This window comes from Grampus griseus, assembly GCF_964374135.1.
Source record: "Grampus griseus genome assembly, chromosome: 18".
Lineage (NCBI taxonomy): Eukaryota > Metazoa > Chordata > Mammalia > Artiodactyla > Delphinidae > Grampus > Grampus griseus.
Genome location: NC_139012.1, coordinates 28,655,824 through 28,681,192, shown reverse-complemented (window position 1 = coordinate 28,681,192; position 25,369 = coordinate 28,655,824). Strand labels below are relative to the sequence as shown.

The 25,369-nt window shown below is 34.8% G+C and overlaps 1 protein-coding gene across 2 annotated transcripts in view; it reads right to left on the bottom strand.

The window, feature by feature from the left end:
- MYCBP2 (MYC binding protein 2) overlaps nucleotides 1-25,369 on the bottom strand; it is a gene marked incomplete at its 5' end in the record, with an annotated part of 273,021 nt that overhangs the window by 68,578 nt on the left and 179,074 nt on the right. For both annotated transcript variants that reach the window (XM_082675380.1, XM_082675381.1), the window contains 7 exons: nucleotides 73-297; nucleotides 11,752-11,892; nucleotides 12,620-12,736; nucleotides 13,719-13,816; nucleotides 15,843-15,958; nucleotides 19,223-19,278; nucleotides 24,318-24,533. In XM_082675380.1, coding sequence (XP_082531506.1) covers nucleotides 73-297; nucleotides 11,752-11,892; nucleotides 12,620-12,736; nucleotides 13,719-13,816; nucleotides 15,843-15,958; nucleotides 19,223-19,278; nucleotides 24,318-24,533 — 969 coding nt within the window. The remainder of the gene's footprint in view (nucleotides 1-72; nucleotides 298-11,751; nucleotides 11,893-12,619; nucleotides 12,737-13,718; nucleotides 13,817-15,842; nucleotides 15,959-19,222; nucleotides 19,279-24,317; nucleotides 24,534-25,369) is intronic.

The following is a 25,369-nucleotide window of genomic DNA, read 5'->3' as shown; positions in this document are numbered from 1 at the left end:
GAAAGAGATGCTTTGGTTGTATTATATTAAAAACGAATATCTTAGAAGTCATGAAGCTACAAGAATCCATACCTCTCCCACTGCTTTGACTTTGTTTCCCAGAACTAACATTCCAATTGGGATACCTCTAAGGTTAGGGCAGCTTCTGATGTTGTGACCGGAAGGTCCCGTCTTCACTACCTTGTACATGCCTGGCCCTCCTCGCAAGAACGGCATATCCTGCTCTTGCATTGTTGCTTCCTGTGGGCAGCAGGAGTTTATGTCTTTGAAAAAGTCATCAGTACTAGTTTTAGGTTCCTGAAAATTTGAATAGGAAAAAAAAGTAAACAAAATACAATCTATTATCACTTTCAACATCCTTCTTAATTGCTTTTACAGCAAGTCCATAATGCATCAATTAAGAAAAAGAACACATATCCAAAGATAGCTCAAGGGTTGGTTAATACTACTATTAAAGAATCTTTCAGTTATTCACTTCTGAACAATATTTAAAATAGAGTTGAAGAGAAGAAAAGATAGCAGGAGAGGAACTGAACCTCTAGCTTCTGTCCACCATAATTTGAGAAACACAGTAGTACTTGATTTTACTTTTATCTTTTAGTGAAATATTTAACAGTAGGATAAACAAAAATAGTTTACTATATGAACCACAACTGAATAATTTTGAATCATTATTACTGCATTACTGCCTGTCGGTATGGGTTAAAAAGTCTAAATCTTCATTTCCTTGTACTTTCGTTTATAACTATTAATAGAGAAAATAGGTATGAGGATTCTGGAGACTCATCTATAAACAGAGATAACAATGATGAAAAATGTGCATGAAATATAGCTACATGTTAATATTTACTAGTTATGAATGAAATAAGAATGCTTATAGAATTTTAACAACTCACACTTTCTTAATACAGTACAAATAAAAATGCCTTGTTAGATTTGCTAGACCATTGTTAAACAGTGATATACTAATGCTTTTAACAGAAAAAGATGATTATATTTTAGTAGAGCGGAGAGATTAACATTAAAGATGTGGTTTTATATAAATATAATACATTTGGATATAAAAGAGTCACTTCTAAAATGAAAGAAAGGAACATACCCTAAATTTCCTGTTGAATCTGAATGCTGTGACGAAATTACTTCCTACGTGAATGCAATAAAGAGAAATAATAACCTTCCCATATTTGCTCTTTTTCCCAATTAAATGTAAAGGAAAGTTCTACACTGGAAATTCTTCCACTGTCATTATTACTTCTTTAAAACAGACTTCAACTGCATTTTTAAATACAGCAATATAGACTCTACAAATTGCTTTATTCAAATACAGTAAAAGATCATAATGGGACACTTATTCAAACATTAGGTTAAAATTAAATTAATATTTAGGTATGATATAAATAGGATAAAAATGAAAAAACCCACTAACATATTATGCAAGATAAAATATTACTGAATAGCTCTATCCCTATGAGTAGTCTCATTCCAAAAGAAATGTCCATTACATAGTGGAAAATTAAAAATAAATTCATAAGGTTAAAAAAATGTGGATTGAAGAATTCTCCATACCTGTGACTTTAATATATGGTTGGTCAGAAAAAATTTTAAATCCATTATTAACCTTCACATAATATCTTGTAAATTTCATTGTGGTGATGAATAATCATCAATTTTTACTTACACAAATACGTGCTACGGACAGTATTTATTTACATTTACTATAATTACTGTACCATATTTGTCCAACATTCCTTATTTATATATTGGCAATTTAATGGAAAGGAGAATTTTAAGTACTTGAAAAATTTAGATTTACAATCTAAAATAAAATATGCATTTTATATACCCATGCATGCATATTTGTAAAAATTTATATATGTGTACAACTATATGAATACAAAGAAAGCACTCAAAATAAAAATGGAGAGTAAGGTCTAAACTTTAAATTGTGCTGTTTTACTCATGAGATTTTCAGTATTTAAAAATGTCATTGTGAATGATCAATTTTAGCAAATACATGATGCTATTTCATAGATGGAAGAGTCAAATTAGTCATATGTACAAATGATCTTTTAAAAATTACATGGCATGATGTAAAAACTAAACAAATATTCACAGGTTTAGTGAAAAAAAAATTTCCCTGGTCTTTAATGATACATCTCGAGCATTTAATTAAGTTATAAAAATATTTCCAATTTGACCACTCAGGGTAACAGTGAGAGAAAAGTCTTGGCAAACACTAATAATAATTATAATAATTGCAAGTTATTCACTGAAAGGCAATATAGGAGAACTGTCCTAAAATATTTAATATTTTATTGATTAGTTAAAGAAACTATATAAATTAATAAATGTACAGCAAAGTCTATCCTTTTTCTTAATACTAAACAGTATAAAAAGAACTGATAGACCTAAAATCACAGAACTGTGTCTGTTATTCTCAAGAAATCCTAAAATGCATGTTTTATTCTATACAGAAATTTAAGACCTGGGCACCAGCACATGAAATTGATGAACTGCAATGTTAATTTTTGCTCCCTGCAATCCCACCCCAACATTCAAAAGGCCACTGTGCAAGGCTAGGAAAAAAACAGAAGAGCCATAGGGTTGGAACTCTCCCACCTAAATAAGTAAGTTCTGAAAAAGCTAGACCTGTATATAATTGTTGGAGAAGCTAGTCATAAAGTTAGATATACCAAATTTGAAGTCAAGTAAAAGTTGAACTTACACTAGTAATACAGTCTTTGGCAGAATTAGAGGGGAAAGGTTTATGGGGAAGCTCAATTGCAGAACTCTGTATAGATCGATTTTGGTAAAAAGAAATTTTTTTAAATTAATCTTAAGTAAAGGCTTCAAAGATACAATGTAAAATTTGTTATACAAGCTGAAATACCTGAATAATGTATGACTGTTCCTTACAGTTAACTCACCTGGGGGAAAAAAGCTTTGGAAGTCCATGAAAATACGTCCAAATCCCTGACTCCTTGGCTAGCATTAAAGATATTCTGAGCAACAAAGTTTAAGAAAGAAAAATATCAACAAAGAAAGGGAACAGGATATCATCTGCAGAAGATGCGTTCACAGTAACAACAATGTTCTATACTCTAGCACCAGCACTGGAATATTATTTCACTAAAGGGAAACTGAAGCCACCTGAGTAAACCACACAGCAAAGAAATTCCGATACATAAGTTTTTGTCAAAAGCTCTCCATGGATATAGTGTGTCATGCCATTTACTACAATTAAGAGCCAGACATTGATTTAAACCTTAAGACAGTCAGTGCAAGAAGGACACCTTCAAACTCCTTTAAATGATGACGTGTCTATTCCAGTACAAGCCAGATTTCTTTTATGACAGAAGACAGTCTGCTGTTTTATAAAGAAAATGTGACTAACACAGATTGTATAGATAGAGCAAATATTATTATGAATAATAATGGCATGTAGTATATGTGAATTCGTTATCCCTGTTTAAAGTACAAAAAAAGTCAAAAAGAAAAAAAATCGAAGTCATTTTTCAATTTTGCTCTCTTCTATAAATGAGAAAACAGTCACTTGGAAATGTTACTGAAAGCTGTTAGCAAATTTGTTAAGAAAAGCATAGAGAAAAAGCATACAATCTGAACTTTTATCAAAAGGCAGACCTAGTTTTCTGCATCTCAAAGTTTAGGAAATGCACAGAGCATTTAGGATCTCTACTTAAGAGCCTAAAAATATTTTGTTACAGAACAACCAATTCACAGCAACATGGTCCCAGAAAAATCAACATTTTCACAAAATGTTTTCATAAAAATTAAAATGATATACATTTACATAGACATATCATCCTATTGAACATATTTATTTGATCGGAAATTAAAATCCTTCCAGAAACCAGCAATTACACAATTTTACTGCTTATATAAATACAAAAAAGAGGACATTCAAAAAGTTAATGAAAGTTGTCATTATCCAAGACTTCAGCACAAAAGAAACAACACAATTCCCAACCAACTGTAAGCCATTTTAGATAATGAGAATTTATTTAATATTCTCCAGTTCTGTATTTTCCTCATGTATGTACATGTAGGGACAGATGTAGATACAGACCCATATACATACATATATGCTAATACAGAAATATAAAACATATAAAAGGCAGAAAAAAAATGAGCTTCTATTAGTGTGCCTACAGATAAATGCAAAACAAAAGAAAAAAACAAAAAACCAAAGCCCCCTTCATATTTAAAAATAGACAGCAGACAGGGCACTTCCTCTTTAGGTGAAGTGGAAACATGTTGCAAAGTATTTTGAAATGCTATTTTGGGGGGAAAAAGATGTCCTTACTGGTTCGTCCATGTATGTAAGAATTTGTGGAGTATTTGCTCAATGGTTTTTCTCCTTTGCAGAGAATAGCAGTGCAAACCTTTTGACATAAAACAATATTAATATTTTTTAGCATATTCTGTTTTTTAGCATAAATTTTTCTAGCATCAAAAGCAATGTGAAAAGCGTTGTAAAAAGCAATGCAGATGAGTTAGGAACAAAGCAGCAATGTGGTGACTGACAACTTTAAAGCTTGTATCTCTCTTTTATTTTTATTTTTTTAAAATTTTTGCTGTGCTATGCAGCTTGTGGGATCTTAGTTCCCCGACCAGGGATTGAACCCGCACCCTCAACAGTGAAGGCGCAGAGTCCTAACCACTGGACTGCCAAGGAATTCCCTCTCTTTTATTTCAATGTGCAAACTCAAGTTTCCTCAGTCTGAGGACATGAGTTAACATATACAATGATACTTTAAAGTGATGTAACTGCTAACCATGGTAACAAATTGCCAATAAAATCAATTTTGTACATGTTAATTATATGTGGATTCAAATTTGACTCTTTTGCTTTTGTTCTGCATTTGTAGAAAATTCTTTCTACACTGGTTTACTATAAGATTATTTTTAAAATGTGTTATCCTAATAAAATTGCATTTATCAAGTATCAAAAAAGCACCAGATAGAAAACTGGAGTTTAAAATTAAAATGTACTTGCATAGTTTTCTTTCAAAAATTTAGGAAAGTTTAGTCTAATGATACGAACATGCATGAAAATATTAATCTCTCCAAAGTCTCAATTTCTCACTATTAAAATATATAAATTAGCTTTCATATTGTATAATTTTATAGAATAATATGAGCACCACTATATATGTATGTAAAAGTGTGTGTATATATATACACACACGTATACAAATACACACATATCTACAATAATCTAAATCATTTTATTCTCAAAGACTATTGTGAAGGCGAAAAAGTTCTGTCAAGAAAATTAGAAACTGAAGCATGCTAAAAACCTAACTAAATTGATGAGCACCAAATTGCAACTCTAAGACAATAATCTTTCAAGGCATAGAAGAGACCAAATAAGCGAATAATTTTAATGGAGAAATACATGACCAAACATGCCAAATGCGCACGCAAAAGAAAAAAAAGAAAAAAAAGAAAAAAAAAAGATAAAAAAGATAGTAATTGTTTCATTGTGCTAGATGATCACAGAGTTAAAAATTGCCAATTTTAAAGTGAAAAAGATAAAATATCTCAGAGAAATTAAACACAGCATATATACAAACAATTATAGTGTTATTTTAATAGAGGCTTAAATTAAGGCTTAAATGGAATTTAAGCCTTAATTCCATTCTGTTTAGGAAACTTAAACATCAAGCTAAAGTATGAAATGAAGCTTTTGATAACCATCTAAGGACAGCATATTTACTAATGGTGTATTAAGTAAATACTTAGTATTTAGTAGGACTGAAAAACAGGTTATGCATACATATACACACAAATTTATTAACGAGACAAAATCAAGAAATTTGGGGTATATTAAAGCTGTGACTATCCGGCATCATTAGGTATCCCAAAAGAATGAAACTGACATAAAATGCAAGAAACATTTGCTAATTTTACCAATTACCCTGAGTAACATTATAAGAGAGAATACCAAATGATATTTTTCCTTCATCTCTCCCCCAAATCTTCAGAGCCCCCAAATTCAGAAAAATCAGCCTACTTTCTATATGTGAACACCAATCAGCCTAAGTAGGTAGAAAGCGGTTTGTATAATTGCACGGCGTGTTCGTAGACTCAAGTTGCTTCTGCAAGAATTTGGATGATATGGGCATTATAAAGATACCTTTGAATACTTCTAATGAGGTATCATATACTTTCCTTGATATAAACTTTCTCTACCACTCAACCTCATTCACAATGTTAAAAGACCTCATTTTTGACAAAGAATCCAAAGAACTGGGCCTATAAGTTTCCGATCAGTAATATCTCCTACTTTAGAAGCAAACTTGCTTTCCAAAAAATTTAGGCTCTATTATAGGCAGTCAAATGTCTCCCAGGTCATGTGCATAACTGATTTTCTCTCTCTTTTTAAACGTATTTTCCTTGGTCTCTGAAACATTCTATTGGCTTACATTTGTAGTTTCCAAATCTTAAGAATTTTAATTTAAAATCAGCCTTCCCCAGGTATACCTTCAACATACATCACGATATTCATCCTCATTCAGCCATTAAAGTTATTAGTATTCATATTTATTTAATTGTGGAGTTCTAGCCAAAGTAATATGATTCTTATAGCTAGATTTACTTTATCCTTTTATAACTATTTATCCTTATGGCTCCACTAGATTAAGGTAGACTAAACATAAAAAAATAGGCTTTGGAATCACATCACCTGGAGTTCCAGAGCTAGCTCCACTACTTACTACTTATGATCTTGGGAGAATAGCTCTCTTCTGTCACTGGAAAAATGAGAATGATAAAAACTTAACATCAAAGGGGCACAATGAAAATTAAATGAGAGAATTAAGGTATGGAGCATAAGAGGGTCAGAAATTATTTTAAGCAGTATGATCCTGCCAAATGCCAAGAACTAAAATTTAGTATTTAACAAATGTTGAAAGCCCACCACGAGCAAAATGTAATATTTAACACTCTGGAAGAAAAAACATAAGAAGGGATTCTAAATGAGCCCTAACCCTGGAGGAGCTTAACAGAAATAAGAGGTATATAAATACAAATGGGCTAAAGGCCAAAAAAAATCCAAACTAAACGTTATGGGTAGTTGGAGAAAGACATTTATAAGCCTTTTCCGCTTTTACAGACAACGTGCTACCTGAGAAAGGAGAGAAAAAGCTAATTTCCCCAGTACTTATATGCTTTTCACCCTCAATTCTTGCTTCACCCGTATCGACCATTTTTTAGTTCCCATACATAGCACGCGTCCATAACTTTGGACATCTGACTCTCTAATGTGAAATTACTTTACTTTGTCCTGGCAATTTTTCTTTAAGATTTCCTCAAATGTCACCTCCTAAGTAAAGTCACTCTATAACTTAACACAATGTGACTTAATTATCTGAATATTGTATGTCTATCCCATTACATAGTGAGTACCCCAAGATCAAGAACTGCACTCTTACTTATTTTGTATCCCTCCCCTTTGCCTCTCCACCCAACACCTATTTCCCAGCTTAGTATCTGGTACATAATAAGGACTCAATAAATATATGCTGAGTGAACAATTAATGAACTGATAACTACAGCATTATTGGGATGTACAGGGATGAGAAACGTTGACAGAAACTTTTGAGTCTGGCCAATTAGGAAAATATTAGAAAAGTTAGAAAAAAAAATGGAAGCAAAAGCATTTTAGACAAATGAAACAACGTAAAGAAAGACTCTAAGATGTAAAATTAAACAGTGTGTTCTAAAAGGGGCAACAAGTTCTAAGAGACCGTGAGCACCTCACAAAAAAGAATCTGCACTCTTCATGTTTATCCCTGTTCTTCCCACTGATGTAAAAAATACTTTTTGATTTAAAAATATTCTAAAAAAGACATAGTCATAATATGGATGTCTAATGCTATTTAATCTCTAAACTAGAGCATTACTAAAGTACTAAAACACAGTTAAAGTCATATTTGAACTAAGTTAGGATGTGATTATTTCTTAGTAAAGTAATGATGTTTAAATAGAACTGCTGGTAGGTAGGCCAAAATTTAGCTAAAGTACTTATCTACAATGAAAATGATAGTTCTACAGTATGAGTAAATAAATAAGACAGTGCAACAAAAATCATTTTAAAGCTCATTCTAAATATGACTATTTATGGTAATCTTTAAAAAAAATAGTTCATCAAATATTTAGTCAGCGTTCAATTTCCAATCCCTACCCCCATTCTCTCCAACAGTCTGTTTGAGTCAGGCTCCAAATAGGGTACACGCACTCATGTGAATACAAAATTGTTGTAACTAGAAAAGGCTGAAGAGGTTGATGTAAGGGCTGCTCAAGGCAACTTTTTGGTACTTTTGCATCTAAGTTAGTGGCATTAGTCCTCGATAATTTCTAATTTTATTTCCAATCTCCTAGCTTTCTTTTTTTAATTGAGTAGTGTTTCACAATGGTTAGCCATAATTTATAGTTGATCTACTCACAAACGAACTGAAGTATAAAAAGGGAGAATAGGTGGTCAGCATTTTTCTAGTAGTAAATGAAGTAAGAGATGTAAAGGGAAGAAGCAGCAAGATGGGTTTGTTTAGCTGTATTAGTTCCTTGAGGAGATGAGATGGAATCATTATCCCCTCTATGTCCTATCATGCTCTGCCCTGTAGAGTAAGGTACTCATTAAAAACTTATTGACTGTATGAGAGGCCTGTCCTGGTCCTTAAAATCAAAACCTTGGAAAACTAGCCTGTTCTTGCCTATGCCAGGCTCTGACTCTGTGGGTCCTCATATAACACCCTCATTGAAGCAACTTTATACCGGATCTATTTGAAGCCCTAGGCCAGTTGTCACACATCCCCTCTGTCCTCTTTGGTCACCACATAAAATATAAACCCTTATGTCATCTACCTGTTCTCTTCTTATACCAAAACTACTCTAGGCTTCCTCCTGATCCAACATCTAATTATTCCCATTTGTCCCATGACTTTATATTGTATCTAATGGGACTTTTCTTCCAATCGTATACAAACTCTCTTTCAAACCTTGCAGGTCACAGTGTTGCCATCACTGGTATGTCTTCGTGTCGATGTGGATATCATCCAACTGCCTAGCCTTTTAGTTCTTAGACTTGGGCAGTTCCAATGACCTTTACTTCCAACATTCTTCAGCTGCCCTCTCACAGCCACATTAATAAGCCATTTCATTCAATAAAATGCTCTAAGTATGAAATCAAATTCAAATATGCTATGTTATCACAAAAATTGCCTATCTCCTTCCAGCTCTTCAAGTATAGCACACTCACTATATTGTTCTATTTTATTAAGTCCTCCAAGTCCCCTGGACCATCCATTTGTCCTTTCACATTTCCACCTTAGGCTGGATCCCACAGTTGGTGATCTCAATTGCTCTTTCATCAGCATCTGAAATTCCCTTTTGTCCCTATTTTCCTGTCATAGCAGCTCAGAAAATTCCAGCCAATGCTATCATCTGTTTTCCTGGATCCTTTAATGCTGGATACTTAGGGCCATGGGAGAGGAAGGGTATCCAGAATGGATCTATCCAGTGGTCCCACTGGGTCCTTAGTGGCCCAATAATCCCCAAACAAGTAATTTTTTTGTCAGATCCTGCTCCTATTTCTCTCAAACATTACTCCAAATCTTTATGGCATTTCTAAACTCTCTAGCTTAACTCAATTGTTTCAATCTCAACAGATGACTTTTCTCCCTTCTATATGGAAATCACAGTCTCCTTCAACCTCTTCCCTTCCTCCCTCAACCCTAAAAACTTACCCACTGCCATACATACCCCCTCGTCCTTCACAGAAACAACTCTCCAACGTGCCCTCAATTCTATTTTCTCCTCCTCTTTCAGCCTTCAGATTTCTTATCTACATCTTTAATGTCTCCCTTTTCTACTGGCATCTTTCCTTTAATTTGTAAGGATCTCAAGTCACTACCATCCTTGAAATAAAGGAACCAGAAAAACCTCAGCCTTCTTAATGATACCAGATACTCTGAGTTACTTAACATTAAAAGAGAACTCATGCCATTCTTCAACATAAAGACAAGCTAGAAAATATCAAAAACTACTTCATTTTACTTTTTATCTCCAATATCCTTCATCTAGATTTTCCAAATAAGTCAGTGATAATCTCCTCATTCACATACCAGTGAAAAGCCATCAATGAGTATTTGTACGGCTCACTCCATTTAGCGTTCCCTCTTACCTTTATTATGTCCTCTCTCTCTGACCTCAAGACTGCCTACTAAAAACTGTCTCTTGGCTAGAGTTTAAAAGCATCAAATAACAGAACAGCAGTGGTCCAAAATGAAGCCATGGGATTCAGAACTTCAACACACAGCACACTTCTGGCTCTTCCTTTCTACCTTTGTTTATTCTCTTGCTCTATCTGTGTGAATATCTTCCTCTTCCAAAACCACCTCCTCAAATGAGCAAACAAAGGAATTAGGAAGAAAATTTTGAAGTGGGGAAGGTAGTAAAGATAATATAATCTAATATAATGCCTTATTAGGGCCTTAAAATACACAAAACTCTGAATTGGTCAAAATTTAAAAAATATGCTGTTAATGACATAAACAAAATGGCTATTATAATTATCTCATTTAAAATATCATTTTCGTAATCCTGAAGAACATTTGGTTACCATAATGAGAGATGGGTTCAAACAATTTAAGGCCAACTTTCGAGTTACAGATGAAAAAAATCAAAAAAGCAGTAGACCAACACTCTCCAAACTTTCTTTATCACGCATCTATTTGTAAACAGTATATAGATAGATATATCTCTCCTCACTGTACTATTATAAAACATATACAGAGGAAGAGAGAAAAGAATGAAATCAATAAATTTAAATAGAAGTTCTGTTATTTTCTTTCCCAAAGAATCATCTTGTATACACCCCTTTGCAGAACATTACTCTGAACTATTAAGGAGAAAAACAAACAATATATTAAAATGATTTGATATAAAGAGCTAGTTTTATATACTGATTTTTAAGAAATTCAACTGTTTAAAATACTAAGGTTTTTTCAAAATAAAAATTTACCTGTTCTATTCATTAGCGGTGTCATAAGGAATACATTTGATGGAAATGAAAAAGAAAAAAATCATATATTTCTGTTTAAATTATAAAAAGAGCTGTGGGTTCCTATCATATTTAGTGATATAGAAAACTTTTGAACACTCTAAGTATTCTACTACACTGTCAAAGAGGCTCAGTGAATTCTCTCAGACACTAAGATTTAACTTCAACTAGAACACTACAGCACCACAAGTCTAAAAATCCACCTTATTTTAACACAGCAGTATCACATGCCAAGAAAGAAAAGATTCAAACTTAAGCAACACAGAATTACAAAATGCCAACATAAAAAAAATACATTATACATATTTCTGAAATGGATAGTAACACTGAATTCTTAAATTTTAGTTTGGAATTCATTCCAAACAGTAGTGTGAATAAGAAAGGAAAAAAAAAAAATGTAACCGCTCTCGTTCCCTACCTCTGTGTAAGGAATTCAGCAGGCCTAGTTTTAATTTACTACTTCCTGCTTGTGATGGACCATAGTAAGTAGTAAGGTCCTTAGCCTTGCCAAACTCCCTCTTTATTACACAGAAGCTCTCAGAATTCAAGCACTTAAAGTTATTTAGTTGTGGTTTACCTCAGAACTGAGAAGCCTTAATTAAAGAAAGCCCTGTAATGAGGACAGAGTATACCTAGAAAGCTTTTTAAAACCGCCTTTTACTTACGTCAACAGGGACCAGAAGACTCTTCCCAAGATGCTGATTAAAAGAGAGGCACCAGGCTTCAGTGTAACCATTCATGTTAGGAACATACTTCTTTATCGTCTCATCATTCAGCCTCAGCCACACACCATCATCATTGTGGATCTACGGAATACACGCAACACAAACAAGCCACGCCCTCCTGTAACTCCTATGAGGGTAGCAAGGTCTGATAGGCTACAAAGCAGGCAAATAATGCTGGACATGGAGATTAAGCATCTAGTTTTTGCAGAAGGTAAGAATGGGAGAACCTTTAAGGAAAAAAACAGCAAGGAATGCCAAGCAACATGATAATTCACATGGTGAGATTGTAAAAAACAATGTCACTTAGGAGTAAAAAGCACACAAAAAAATCACACTTTAAGATAAATATTTCAAACATAAAATCAGATGTTTCCCAAAAGAACTTAAGACTTTCTTTCCCTCAATTTAGATTTTCATAATTGGAAGTTACTTGACTGTATTATTAGAAAAATGTACTGTCCAAAGTTAAGGCAATATAATAAACACATTCAAAAACAAACCACATTTTAAAAATTCAAGAAAAACTGTACTCATTTTCATTGAATCCTTGTACAGGCTCTGACTACCATGTTAACTGAATTCCTTTTATGCTAAAAATATAATTTTAGTTACTTTTTTATTGATAAAGAAAAATGAATGCAATGTTTGAAACTCAACAGAATTTTGAAATTCTGTGAAATGATTTCCCAAACACTACCCAAACTGCTTAAAACACATTCTAACAAACAATTTAGTAAACTTACACTGTGCAAACAATGCAAAAACTTTCTGTCCAAAATTTATTACCAAGTGTTTCCTTACAAATTACCTCATCAATGAAAGTGATGGTTCCATTGACCTTCACTATGCCTATCTGCTCACTCTGAAGGGAAGGGTGGCTACGGATACGGAGCCCTGCACTGTCCTTGGCCACAAATCTTCGAACCTGAGAAAGGCAAAGACAGACAGGTGAGACGGGAAATCACAGAACAGAGACCTTATAAGTTAGTGGTAAGAGAGAAAATTAAACAGAATTGAAAGTGTAATTCTCAGAAAGTTTCCAAAATTATTTGTAGCTGGTTTCCCTGTGCAAATAACAGTGGTTAATTGATAAAAACAACAACAGAAAACATTTATAAAACAACATTTAAAAAAAATGTTGTTTTTTCAAAATGTGTAAAAATGTAAATTATTGAAAAAAAAGAAAATTATTAATATACGTTTATAATTTCTTTTCTAAACTTTGAAGACATGATAAAAAGGAGAAAAGAGCCATTTTTTTCCTTTCAGGAAGGTATATAAATTCTATTATCCACGTTTCATTTTTAATAAGTAGTTTACTAAAATTCTTATAGTGCTTACTCTTTAGATGTTAGGAAATGAATTTTTTCTTTTAACAGCACAGGATACGTTAACCTTGTCAACTTTATACACTCAATTTCGGTAGACGTTTTGTGAATTGTAAACTTTTTTTTTTAAAGGGTAGCTTTTATTTATTCATTTGGCTCCACCAAGTCTTAGTTGCGGCACGCGGGATCTTTCGTTGCGGCACGCGGGATCTTTCGTTGCAGCATGCAGGATCTAGTTCCCTGACCAGGGATCGAAACTGGGCCCCCTGCATTGGCAGTGCAGAGTCTTAACCACTGGACCACCAGGGAAGTCCCAATTGTAAACTTTCAATAACAGAAAGTACACAAGACCTATAAATTACTATAGCATTATACAAAGAAACCAAAAAGTACAGGTTCTACAATTGAGAAATGATTAGAATTACCATGAACTATTGTTCCAGTTCATTTAGGAATACTTAGAATTCAAATACTGAAATAAAGTAAACTATGAGGTGTTTGATGGCTACCTTGAAGCATCAATGAAGAAAATTAATAAATCTCAGACCAGTTCATGCTCTGATTTCATTCTACCCTAACCTTATTTGGTTGAGGCTCAGTCTTTGGTTTGACCAGCTGAGTTCCTGGCGGTATCATCCCTTTCGGTGGGTCTTTCACTTTTACTTCGAGGCCAGCATCTGTAAGAAAAGGAAAGGGAACTTTAACACTTGAGAACACAAGGGAGGGAGGACCCTTAAACCTAACTTAATATACATTCACAGGCTATTTTAAACAATTAAAACAAATATCTGAATTCTGTCCTCTTAAGGTGATTAATATTTAATAGCTAAGAGAGAAATATCTGAAAAATGACCTTAAGATTCCAAAGGGGTGTCTCAGGGGTTCAAGGAAAAGAGGAGGGGCTATGGAATATGTAAAATAATACTGAAAAATTCAAAATAATCAAAAAGAAACCCTTGTGTGATCAAACGTTATCTCATAACACCCAATCAGAACACTACTTATCAGCTATACCAATCATCTCATGAGTAACAGGCAGCACAGCATGGTGTTTAAGAGCTGGGCTTCTCATGTTAGACTTGGCTGTTCCCACATCTGCCACCAACTGTTTGACTCTCTGTGCCTCATTTTTTTAATCTATAAAATAGGGATGAGAATAGCACCTATCTCACTGAGATGCTGTGAGAATGAAATGATTTTAAAAATAAAATATGTAAGGTGTGTATAAAATTTTTTAGATATATATTAAATGCTATTATCATCCTCCTTATTCTAATGAATTATTATCTGTCCTTGACTGCAGTCAAGCAAGATCCTAGTCTACTAACAGTTTGGTTACCTTTGGAAAAAGCTAAGAAAGTGGGGAACAAAATGAATGATTCTAAGTAACTATGAATCTTTTTCTTCAGTGTCTTTCCAGAAAACAAATATAAGCGGATTTTTCTTATTTACTTTGTATCAGTTTCGTTTACCCGTTATTAGCCAAGAAGAAACCATTCTTGACTATCTCCACTTTTGAACTGCTGTAATGTGTGCCCCTTGCACATCACTACTTACATTCTACTTCATGTAATTTTGCTTGGCTGTTTTATCTTACAATCATCAGTAAGTTGTCAACACTTGCCAGGAACTGCCTTACCTAGAACAATGTTTTGCCCAGAACCAGCGAAAGTTTGCTGAACTAAAGGCTTTAAAGATATGCTGAAATAAGAGTGCAGCAAAGGCTGCCACTAAATGTCTCTAGGATGGTATAGATGAATCTAACATATCTGATCCTATAGTTACATTAATGTATATTCTATACATCTATGGTTACAACAATGTAAAGTACCTCTTTATCTTCACTGTAAAAACAAACTACTGAAAGTTTCCCAAAGGGTATTTTGGTGGAATGTTAATCAGTATTCCTTTTATCTCTAACCTGTCTCCTCTTCCCTACATGTAAGGTTCTCAAGATAAGGATTAAACAAATTTAGAGAGGCTTCTTAATTTCAAGGTTTCTTAGAATCCCAAATATGATAATATGAATTGTATTAATGTCTAAGATGAGACTACAATATATTGGGCTTTCTAAATCTGCCTGATCATAGGAACCCTTTTGCTTGAGAAGCATTAGGAAAGACAGTGTTATAGGAATTCATATTGATAAACACTTATTAGAGCTTTGTTGTCCTACTATTGTCCTATTATATGGATAGTTTAAAAATAAAGAAAAGAGAAAGATTAATGCCCAAAGGAAAAGCAATATATTTTTCAAAGTTAGTGGTAGGTAAAAAAAATTCATATTTTCGGCAAGTATTTATTGAGCAGCCATCATACACCAGGCACTGAGCCAGACTGGGAGATCCAAAGATGAAAGAGGTGTCTGCTCACAGCCAGGAAGGAAAGACAGACCTACCACGGGGTAGGGAGATGAGGCATGAATATGGTTATAGCACAGCACGGAGGAGATCGAACCTGACCAGCCACATCAGGGAATGCAGGGAAGGAATCATGAGGGCTACAATGACCCATAAATTATTACAACATACCTTAACAATGCACGAATTAAGTACTCATTATAAAGGAGGATATGACGCCCCCTAAAAGTTATGAAATCTGTCCATGTCTGTGATACATGTTAAAGGGCAAACTAGAACAGAAAGAGGATTTTGATTCTAGTTCTTTGCACTAAGTAACTCACAACTTAAAAAAAAAAAATACCTATTTCAATGCCATCGATTGTAACATGAATGGTGTAGAGTCCAATAGCCCCCGGAGTCCAATTTGCACAGTAAGTGCCATCGTTATTGACCCGAATCAGCATATTCTCACTGGGTCTGAAAGGAAATAAGATAGGTACTGCAACATTTACTTTTGGTTAAACAGCTGACATCATCATTAACATGTATCAGCGAACATAAAATTTCTGATTGTATTATCACAATGAATAGCAATCCTACTGTCATAGCACGTTTTCCTACTCTCCATGATTGAATTTACTTTTTCCTCCTCACCTCAAACCTCTAGCACCACTCTTCCTCACTCTCAGCTGATCATGACCTCATCACTTTCTTCAGTGAAAAACAGAAGCAATCAGATACAACCTCAAAGTTGCAATCAGATTAAACCTATTTTTCTCTACCTCCTGTTACAATGGAAGGAGTGTCCTGGGTCTTGCCCAAAGCCAGCCACTCCATTTGTGCTGTGAATTTCATTCCGTCAGCACTTCTGTGATGCAATTGTCTCTCACTCATCGTCAATTTCTCCCACTTTTCCTGGATCATTTCTATTTCTTTTTCCTTTCTATACAAACAAACTCAGAATCTTCCATCTTAAACACCTCCCCTTGATATTACAGCCTTCCCTAATATGGTCTCATATCTTTTTTCCCATTTACAGCAAAACTTATCTAAAGGATTACCTACAATCACTCTCCATTCCCTCATTTCCAATTCTCTTCCAAAGCTTATTACCCTCACTAGGCTTTTGCTCCCAACACTTCATTGCAATTGATCATGTCACAGTCACCAATGACCACCACGTCCCCAAATCCAATCATTGCTTCTTCATCCTCAGCAATCTCTCAGTAGCATTTGATAACAACTGACAACTCCTCCTTTCTTGAAAAAACTTTTTTTTTGCTTCTGCAACATTTTTCTGGTTTTTCTTGTACCTCACCGGCCATTCTTTCTCAGTGTTTTGTTGGCTCTCCCTTTTCTGAGCACCCTTTAACTTATGGAATGCCCCAGGATTTGGGTCTAGATCTTCTTTTTTCTTTCAGTGTCATCTCTCTAGTTGACCAGTCATCCATTCCTCAGTTTTAAATACCATATGTATAAAGATGACTCAAACATTTATTTCTCCCCTGAATTTCGAACTGGTATTTCCCGCTGCCCTGGAAATATCCCCACTTGCATAACTAAGAGGCGTCTTGGCATCTCAATTTTAATATACCCAAAGAAGGATTATTATTCCTCCTAACCCCAGCACCCAGCAAAACAAAACACTCTTGCTCATTTCTCAGACTTTTTGATCCTCACAAAAATCATGATACCAGGGGTCAATAACATTTTCTGTAATGGTATTTTAGTCTACTGCGCCAAGCAGTCTTTGTCACAACTTTTTAACTCTGTCACTGTAGTGTAAAAACAGCCACAGACGATACATAGGCTCATGAGAAAGGCTGTGTTCCAATATGACTTTACAAAGACATGCCTGGTTGGGTCTGCCGGCCAATCTTGGCAAACCCCTCTTCTGCTGGATAATCTATCCTGCTGCTGAAGCTGAAGAAACTTACATTCACTCTTGGATCTTCTCTTTCCTTCACCTCCCATTTCATTGTAGCAGCAGGCTGTTGGCTTCACCTTCTAAGTATATCCCGAATCCATCCACCCCCTCTTCACTTCCACCGCTAAGGCCCTTCCACCGCTAGTCCAAGCCACCTTAGAGTCGCTAACTCATCTCTCTATTCCCACTCTTGCTCCCCTGAATTTCATTCTTCAGAGAGCAGCCACAATGATCTTTTTAAAACTATAAATCAGATTATATCACTCTCCTGCTAAGAGCCCTCCAAATAAATTTCTTACAAGAAAACTCAAACTTAACACAGCCTACCAGTCCCTATGTAATCGCCTGGTTCTCTGATCTCATCTTCCACCATTTTCTTTCCTGCTCACTATTCTCCAGCCCCACTTTCTGTTCCTCAAAGACATCAAGCTCCATCTACCCCAGATTTCCTCTTCCTAGATTGAACTTCCCCAAATCTTTACACAACCAACTACCATCTAGCTCTCCACTCAAGTAACGCCTCCTCAAACAGCCCTCCCCTGTCATCCAATACTTTGGTGACCTATCCCATCCCCATCACTCTCTATCAAATATCCTTATTTATTATTACTATGTAGTTTACTTATAGTTTGTTTCTCCACAGGAATGTATCTGCCATGAGAACCAGCACCTTCTCTATCTTGTTCATAGAAATATCCCAGTGCTTTCCACAGAGTAGATGCCTAATATTATTTGCTGAAATAATAAATGCATTCACTTTGACAAGAGACTTTTAAAATTGAGTTTAAAATGCCCAATGCATAGAAAAACCTATTTACTGGCAAATGGCTAATTTGTTCTTATTTAACATGCTATAAACCTACAGAGTCCATATTTAGTTTACAAAAATCATATGCTTCCACTGAACGGACATTTTGTAATTAAAACTAAGCCAGAGACAAAATGCTACTTCCCTATTCCTAGACAAAGATACATTCTCAAAACTTCGCTATTTTGGCAGAACACTTTCTAGATTGTGCATTAAAACTCTACTTTGCATACGTACCAGAGTAAAGTCATAGTAACCTGTTAATTTCTAATAAGTCATTGATATATGATAAATACAAGTACTTATGCTGTTTCAGATTCACTTCAGAGCTTTTTCTAAATTCTATGGAGGTGGTCTGTCTAAAGTACAATCCATCTAATAAGTTTTTCCAAGCAACTGTTTTAAAAAGTATTTCTCCTAACAAGCAAATAAAATAGTAAGCCAAAAACTCTGTTTCAGAAAATCTGCTTCAATCTGGAGTTAAAAGAATTACCCAGGGGCTTAAAAATAAAGGACTTCATAACTGAAAATACAAATACAACATACACTGAAATCGCTCTGCCACTCATTAGGTGAAGGAGAGAGGGAAACAAAAAGAGAAAAAACAAACTAACCAATGTTTTACAAGCCAATTTATATACTTTTAGCTACTAGTTATTTCTTTATTACCTTAGTATTATGTAACATATTGGCAGTGCTATAGTTCAATATAAGTACATTCTACCTGTGAATCTACACATTATAAAACCTGTTGTAAATCTCTACCAGGGGATATGGGGATATATGTATACATATAGCTGATTCACTTTGTTACAGAGCAGAAATTAACACAACATTGTAAAGCAATTACATTCCAATAAGGATGTTAAAAAAAAAGAAAATCTCTACCAGGAATTTTTAAATCCTATATTTATTTATAGAAAATAAGGTTGGAACACAGGGTGATCTTAGTTATAAGCAGTTGGCAACACATGTTTTGGCTACGCTTTGAAAAAATGATCCTCACCTCTTAGGAGTCGGTGATGCAAAACGCAGTTCTTCAAATGAGTAATTTTCATAAACCTTTAAGAAAGAGATGAGCAAGAATCACAAAATCATTAGAAACATTCTTAACTAACGCACTGATAGAACATTCAATAAGTGGTGCTGAGGCTGAGACAACTGGTTATCCATACAAGAGAAAAAGAAAAAACTCAATTACCTACATCACACCATTTACAAAAATAAATTCTAGGTGTGTTAAAGACATAGATGTAACAAATAAAACATCAACAAATTCAGAAGAAGAAAAAGATAGTATGTTTTGAGCACATTAAAATTTTAAATTTCTCCAAAACAATGACACTATAAAGAAATGGCAAAGTTAAGCCTTCACCTGGGAGAAGGGGATTCGTAATTCATTTAACCTTAACGGGATATGAATCCATAATATATACAGAACAAATCAATACAAAAGACAGAAACAACACAAAAGAAAAGTGAGTAAAGGCAAGTCACTGAAGAGGGAAATCTGAAAGGCCAATAAACATTTGAAAAGTTATTCAACTAGACTGCGGATCAAGAAAATGCAAATTAAAACAACAAGATGATCCTATCCCAGTCATCAAGTTGTGCTGGTAAGAACCAAATGCTGGTGAGAACATGAAGTACCTAGCATTTTGATACATTGCTCATGGGCATATAAATTTTGGCAATATTTAATATAGCTGAAGACAGGTATGTCCTACTATCCAGCAGTTCCACTTCTAGATATATATCTTAGAAAAACTCTCGCTCATGTGCAAAAGGGGACATATACGAGGATGTTTATTTCAATACAATTTACAGTAGTGAAAAAAACTAGAAACAACCTAAATGCCCATCAGTAGGGGAATGAACAAATTATGGAACAGTAATACACTGGAATACTTCAAAGCAGATAAACTGAATGCACTACAGCTACATGACTAAACCTTAAAAACAATGTTGGACAAACACTGGCAAAGTGATGGGTGCGTATGATACCATTTTTATAAACTTCTGAAAAATACACAAAATTCTAAATACTATATTCCTTATAGATTAATTTGTACTCAGTAAAATACAAAAAAATGTATCTGGGGAAGAAGAACCATTAATTACCTTCAGGACAGTGGTTACCTCTAGGGAAGGGATGGGAATGGGTCCAGGGAGAAGGGTTTACAGAGGGTTGCAATTGTACTGTTAACAATCTGTTTCTTAACAGAAATAACAAAAAGATCTGAAAAAGTTTGGTGAAATGTAAAGATAAAAATGGGTTGTAGGTACATGAAACTTGTCGCATTATTTCCAATACTTTTATATTCCTGCAGCAATTCCAAATTAACCTTTCAAGGTTCAGGTAAAGTTCTCCAATTGCTCATTCATTTCTAACTACTACTATACTTACAGCAAAGAGAAGCACACCCACACCACTCACAAGCCCCCTTCCTTCACCCCACCCTCGCTATTTTCATGAAAGTGATTTAGAAATGACCTAGCTTCTGTCACCTACTAAAAAGTTCCAAGTGAGGAAAATGCAATTTCAGGGTAAGTCTAACAAGATTACAACGGTGTTAACAGCAGGAAAACTCAAGTTTCCAGATTCACAGTACAATGGGTTTTCTACTCCAACAATTTCCCTCAAATACATATTATTCTATTTAACAATGAAAGGATAGATCATATCTCACTTTTACATCCTCCACCATATTTAGTTCACTACTGGGTAGCACACGGTATCTGTGAATGGTTGATATAAGAGAATCCCCTTTCCTGGAACGTGAATTAATATCTCAAAGAGACAGTTTGGAAATGGTATTCTGTTAACTGCCTTAACCTGGGCCTCTCAGAACATTCCTGAAATACTGAATTCAGTTCTGGTAACTAGATTTTCAAAAGAAATTACACAAACCTAAGTATGTTCATAGGAAACTAAAAGAATAATTAGGGAGGTAAGGAGTCCAGAAACTAAATCTCTTAAAAAAAAGTTGAAATGAATGAGAATATTTAGCTTCAAATTCTTTAATCATGGACAACGCATCAAAACTCTAGCTTTTCAGTTCCTTTATTTCTTCAACCTCAATAATCTCAACTTCAACTTTGTTTCAGCCACTCGGACTAAAAGTCACAGACCTGTGATGTTACTCAGAACTGTTCAATCTCTGATACCAAAATAAAATGGCCTGCTCCATTCTCTGCCTCTATAACTCCTACCATATCTATTCTTAGATTTCTAGTCCTTCTCACCTCCTTAAATTTCTCTCTCTGAATCCACTTTTATTTTCCCTTCCAAACCAGCTGGGTTCCGCTGTCTTTTCTTTAACCACCATATGCTCAACTTCCTTCTCAGTCACTGCTCTTTTGTTGAACTATCTGGCACAAGGTCCATGCCGACTCAATCCAAATGATTATCTTATTCGCGTTCATAAGACTCATGCTGCACTGTTAATACAGGATCTTCAATTCAACTGATTCTCCAAGGATGTCTGATAAGTCTTTTCTGATCAGTTTCTCTCCGTTCTCTACAATGACGATTTCATTTTTTCCCTTTGTTTCAAAATCTTGACCCTAAGATTAATCACTCCAATCTCCAATCTAGAACATATAATTGCTATCATAAATAATTCTTTGCTGCACAACCTACAATTTTATTAGCAATTGTATTAATTCTTTTCTTCTCCCGCTCCTGGTACAGTGAAAGATGCAATACTCCTCCTATGTACAGCCAATCCCTCCACCTGAGCAACAGATACTATTATTATCTCTTGGAGTATCTACATTGTTCCCTTCTTCTCAATTGTCTCCTCTTCAGTATTAAAACATGTCTTTCTATATTCAGTCTCAGACTGTAAAGCCTTCACTCAATCCCATTTCCTCTGTTCCTTTTTATAACCAAACACCTTGAAAGACTTACCTACATTCGTTTTGTCTTTAGCTATCTTCACTTCTTCTTCATCTACAAATTAATCAACTGACTATGTCTCTAAAGCTGCTCCTGCCAAGATCACTGATCACTGCTAGATCCTTTCAAGACTTCACTCTGCAGCCTAACATTGTTAACCCGTCTTAAACAGCTTTCTGTGACTTTCAGGACATGGCATAAGGTAGTTGGGGGAAGTAGGAAAATCAAATCTGGAATCAGACTCTCTGTCATTGTGTGCCCTTGGGCAAGTTATTCAACCTCTCTGTGTTTCAGTTTCCACATGTGTAACATGGGAATAAGAAATAGTCATTTATAGGGTTGTTATGAGGATGAAAGGAGTTGCCATATGCAACATGGGGGGAAAAGTGGCAAAGGTAAGAGCTGGTGTCCTACTTTGTACTAGCCCTTTGGCTAGTATTCTCGCCAATGTTGTTTCCATTTTCATTTCTTTTTTTTTTTTAATTTATCTGTCTTGTAAATCAATATTTCTCAAAGTATAGCTTTTGAACCTGAATCATTCTGCATATTTGTTTTATACGTGAATTTTGGAACCTCTTTTCAGACCTACTGAATCTAAATCTTTGGATGGTAGGAGTATCTCCGTTTTAAATAAGTGCTCCACGGGGTTTCCCTGGCAGCGCAGTGGTTAAGAATCCGCCTGCCAATGCCGGGGACATGGGTTCGAGCCCTGGTGTGAGAAGACCCCACATGCCGTGGAGCAACTAAGCCCGTGCACCACAACTACTGAGCCTGTGCTCTAGAGCCCACGAGTCACAACTACTGAGCCCACGTGCCACAACTACTGAAGCCTGCGTGCCTAGAGCTCGTGCTCCGCAACAAGAGAAGCCACTGTAATGAGAAGCCCACGCATCACAATGAAGAGTAGCCCTGGCTCGCCGCAACTAGAGAAAGCCCGTGCACAGCAATGAAGACCCAATGCAGACAAAAATAAATTTATTTTAAAAAGAAAAATAAATAAATAAGAGCTCCAGATGATTCTGATGTGGACAAATGTTTGAGAATCACTGATATTGATGTTCCTCAGGACCCGGTCCTGGAACTTCCCTCTCCTCTCACCACGTTAGATAGAGATCATCTGTTCCCATAATTTCATGAGTAATACAAGTACTGATGATTCTCCAATTCATTTCTTGAGGTAAGACTGATCACTTCAGGTTTGTAGTTCCAACTTCTTTTTATATATCCTCACATGGATATTTCAGAGATATCTAAAACTTATCACATCAAAAGCTGGACCTCTTATCTTCCTCAAGCAAAATCTGCCCCTTCTCCAACATTATCAATCTCACTACTCAAGCTCAAAGTGTGAACTCCATTTTTTATTTCCTACCTTTCTCTTTACCCCATATCCATTAGCCACTAAGTCTTAATCTATCCTAAATATCTCTTGAGTCTACCCTAATTGACAACTCTCTAGTCCAAGGGATCAGTATATCTCACCAGATTAAGTCAACAGTCTCCTAAAGAGACTTAAACCAAACCATGTCTCTTGATTATCCTCCCAACTACATTCTCCATATTCCACCATGATCTTTATAAAACACAAATCTAATCATGCCATTCCTCCAACTGAAAGCCTTCAATGGCTCACCACTGCTCTCTGAAAATAGCATAATTCCTAATTTCTATTTCAAGTAACAACCATCTTGATAATTTAGACTAACATTGCCTCTAAAGATAACTAAAAAAGCTGGACAAAAAAAAAATTTTTTTTTTAAATCTGTCTAAAGGCACCAAAGAGGTAAAAAGCCTAAAGAAGTAAGAAACCCAAAGAGATGAGCCTGGCATTTGGAAGAACCCAAAGTTAAAGGGGACCTAGGTAAACTCTGAATCCCTGAAGGGCTATGTCCTAGGAGTACTGGTAAATTGAAAATAGACAAGTACGTTTGCAGGAAATGAAATCCAGTTTCCAAACATCTCAATCTCTGATTGAATTAACTTGATCTACAACTGGAAACCTCTCTAGACTTCTGCCAAGAACAAATGAAAATCCTCTTTGTATGAAAATAACATTATCCTTAAAAACACATTGCAAGTTTGACATCTGTCAACAACTCTCTAGACCTGTGATTTGTATCTGAGTTTGAATCACTGAAATGTCTGTTAAATGAATGAATGGTGAAAAAATAAAATTTTTCTGGTAAGTAAAACAAATTACCTTCATCATTGTTATGGCAATATATCGAGCCTCCTTCACTATCATTGGTTCATATGAAACATCCAGCTTTGGTGATGCCAGCCCACCAAAAGTCATGTCAGTATTAGAAGGTACAGTTGTTACTGCAGGACTGCCAGGAATCCTTTGAGGTTTCTTTACTTGCTCTTGTTGTAAAGATGTTTTTTTCTGAGAAACAGGAACGGCTTTCACTTCCACCTAACCATGATATTATAAAAACCAAATGTTATTATTATATAACTGTCCATAACACATCAAAAGAAGCAATTTACACAATTATAAACTCACAATTCTATACATTTTGTTACCACTAGTCTCTCTTGGGCATTCCTTTCAAAGATTATTTAACATTGCCAGAATGATCAAGATGGTTCCACCTCAATAGGGATCCTGGACACAGTGTAAAAGAGAGGCCTTGTTTTTGGGAATAAATAATCAAAAATATCAAAACACAAAATAAAAACAAAGGCCGCCATTAATAAAGTCCAGGAAAGGATAGTCAAACGAATCTGCATTCTTGCAGGGACTAACATTAAATTATTTTATCCAGTAATTCAGGTATAAATACTTGCCAGCAATCTTCACATATTTTAAAGCACTGATCTCAATTTTAGCCATACTGTTTTGCAGAAGAAAAAGTACTCCATTGATAGGTATCTTAGAAATTAACAGCTAATAAAACAAATCTTATACCTAAAATTTAAAGATGTTTATTTACTCTGCAAAAAGAGTACTATTAGATAGTTTTGTCACCAACACAAACTATTAGAGCTAAGCAACCTATCGATAATTAAACTTTCCAACTCAGCTTCTTCAACAATAATATGGGGATATCTTTTATCTATACTTCACTGTAGAGATGCAAAGAACAGACTTCCTAAGGCATTTTAAAACACTGAAAGTATAAATTGTCTCATAAACAATATTCAGAAATACTTTCCAGGAATTATAACAAAACATTTTATTGTTATTTGTTTGTTTATGCATTGGCAAAATACACTCAATCCCTAGGCAACCACAAAGTTACAAACAAT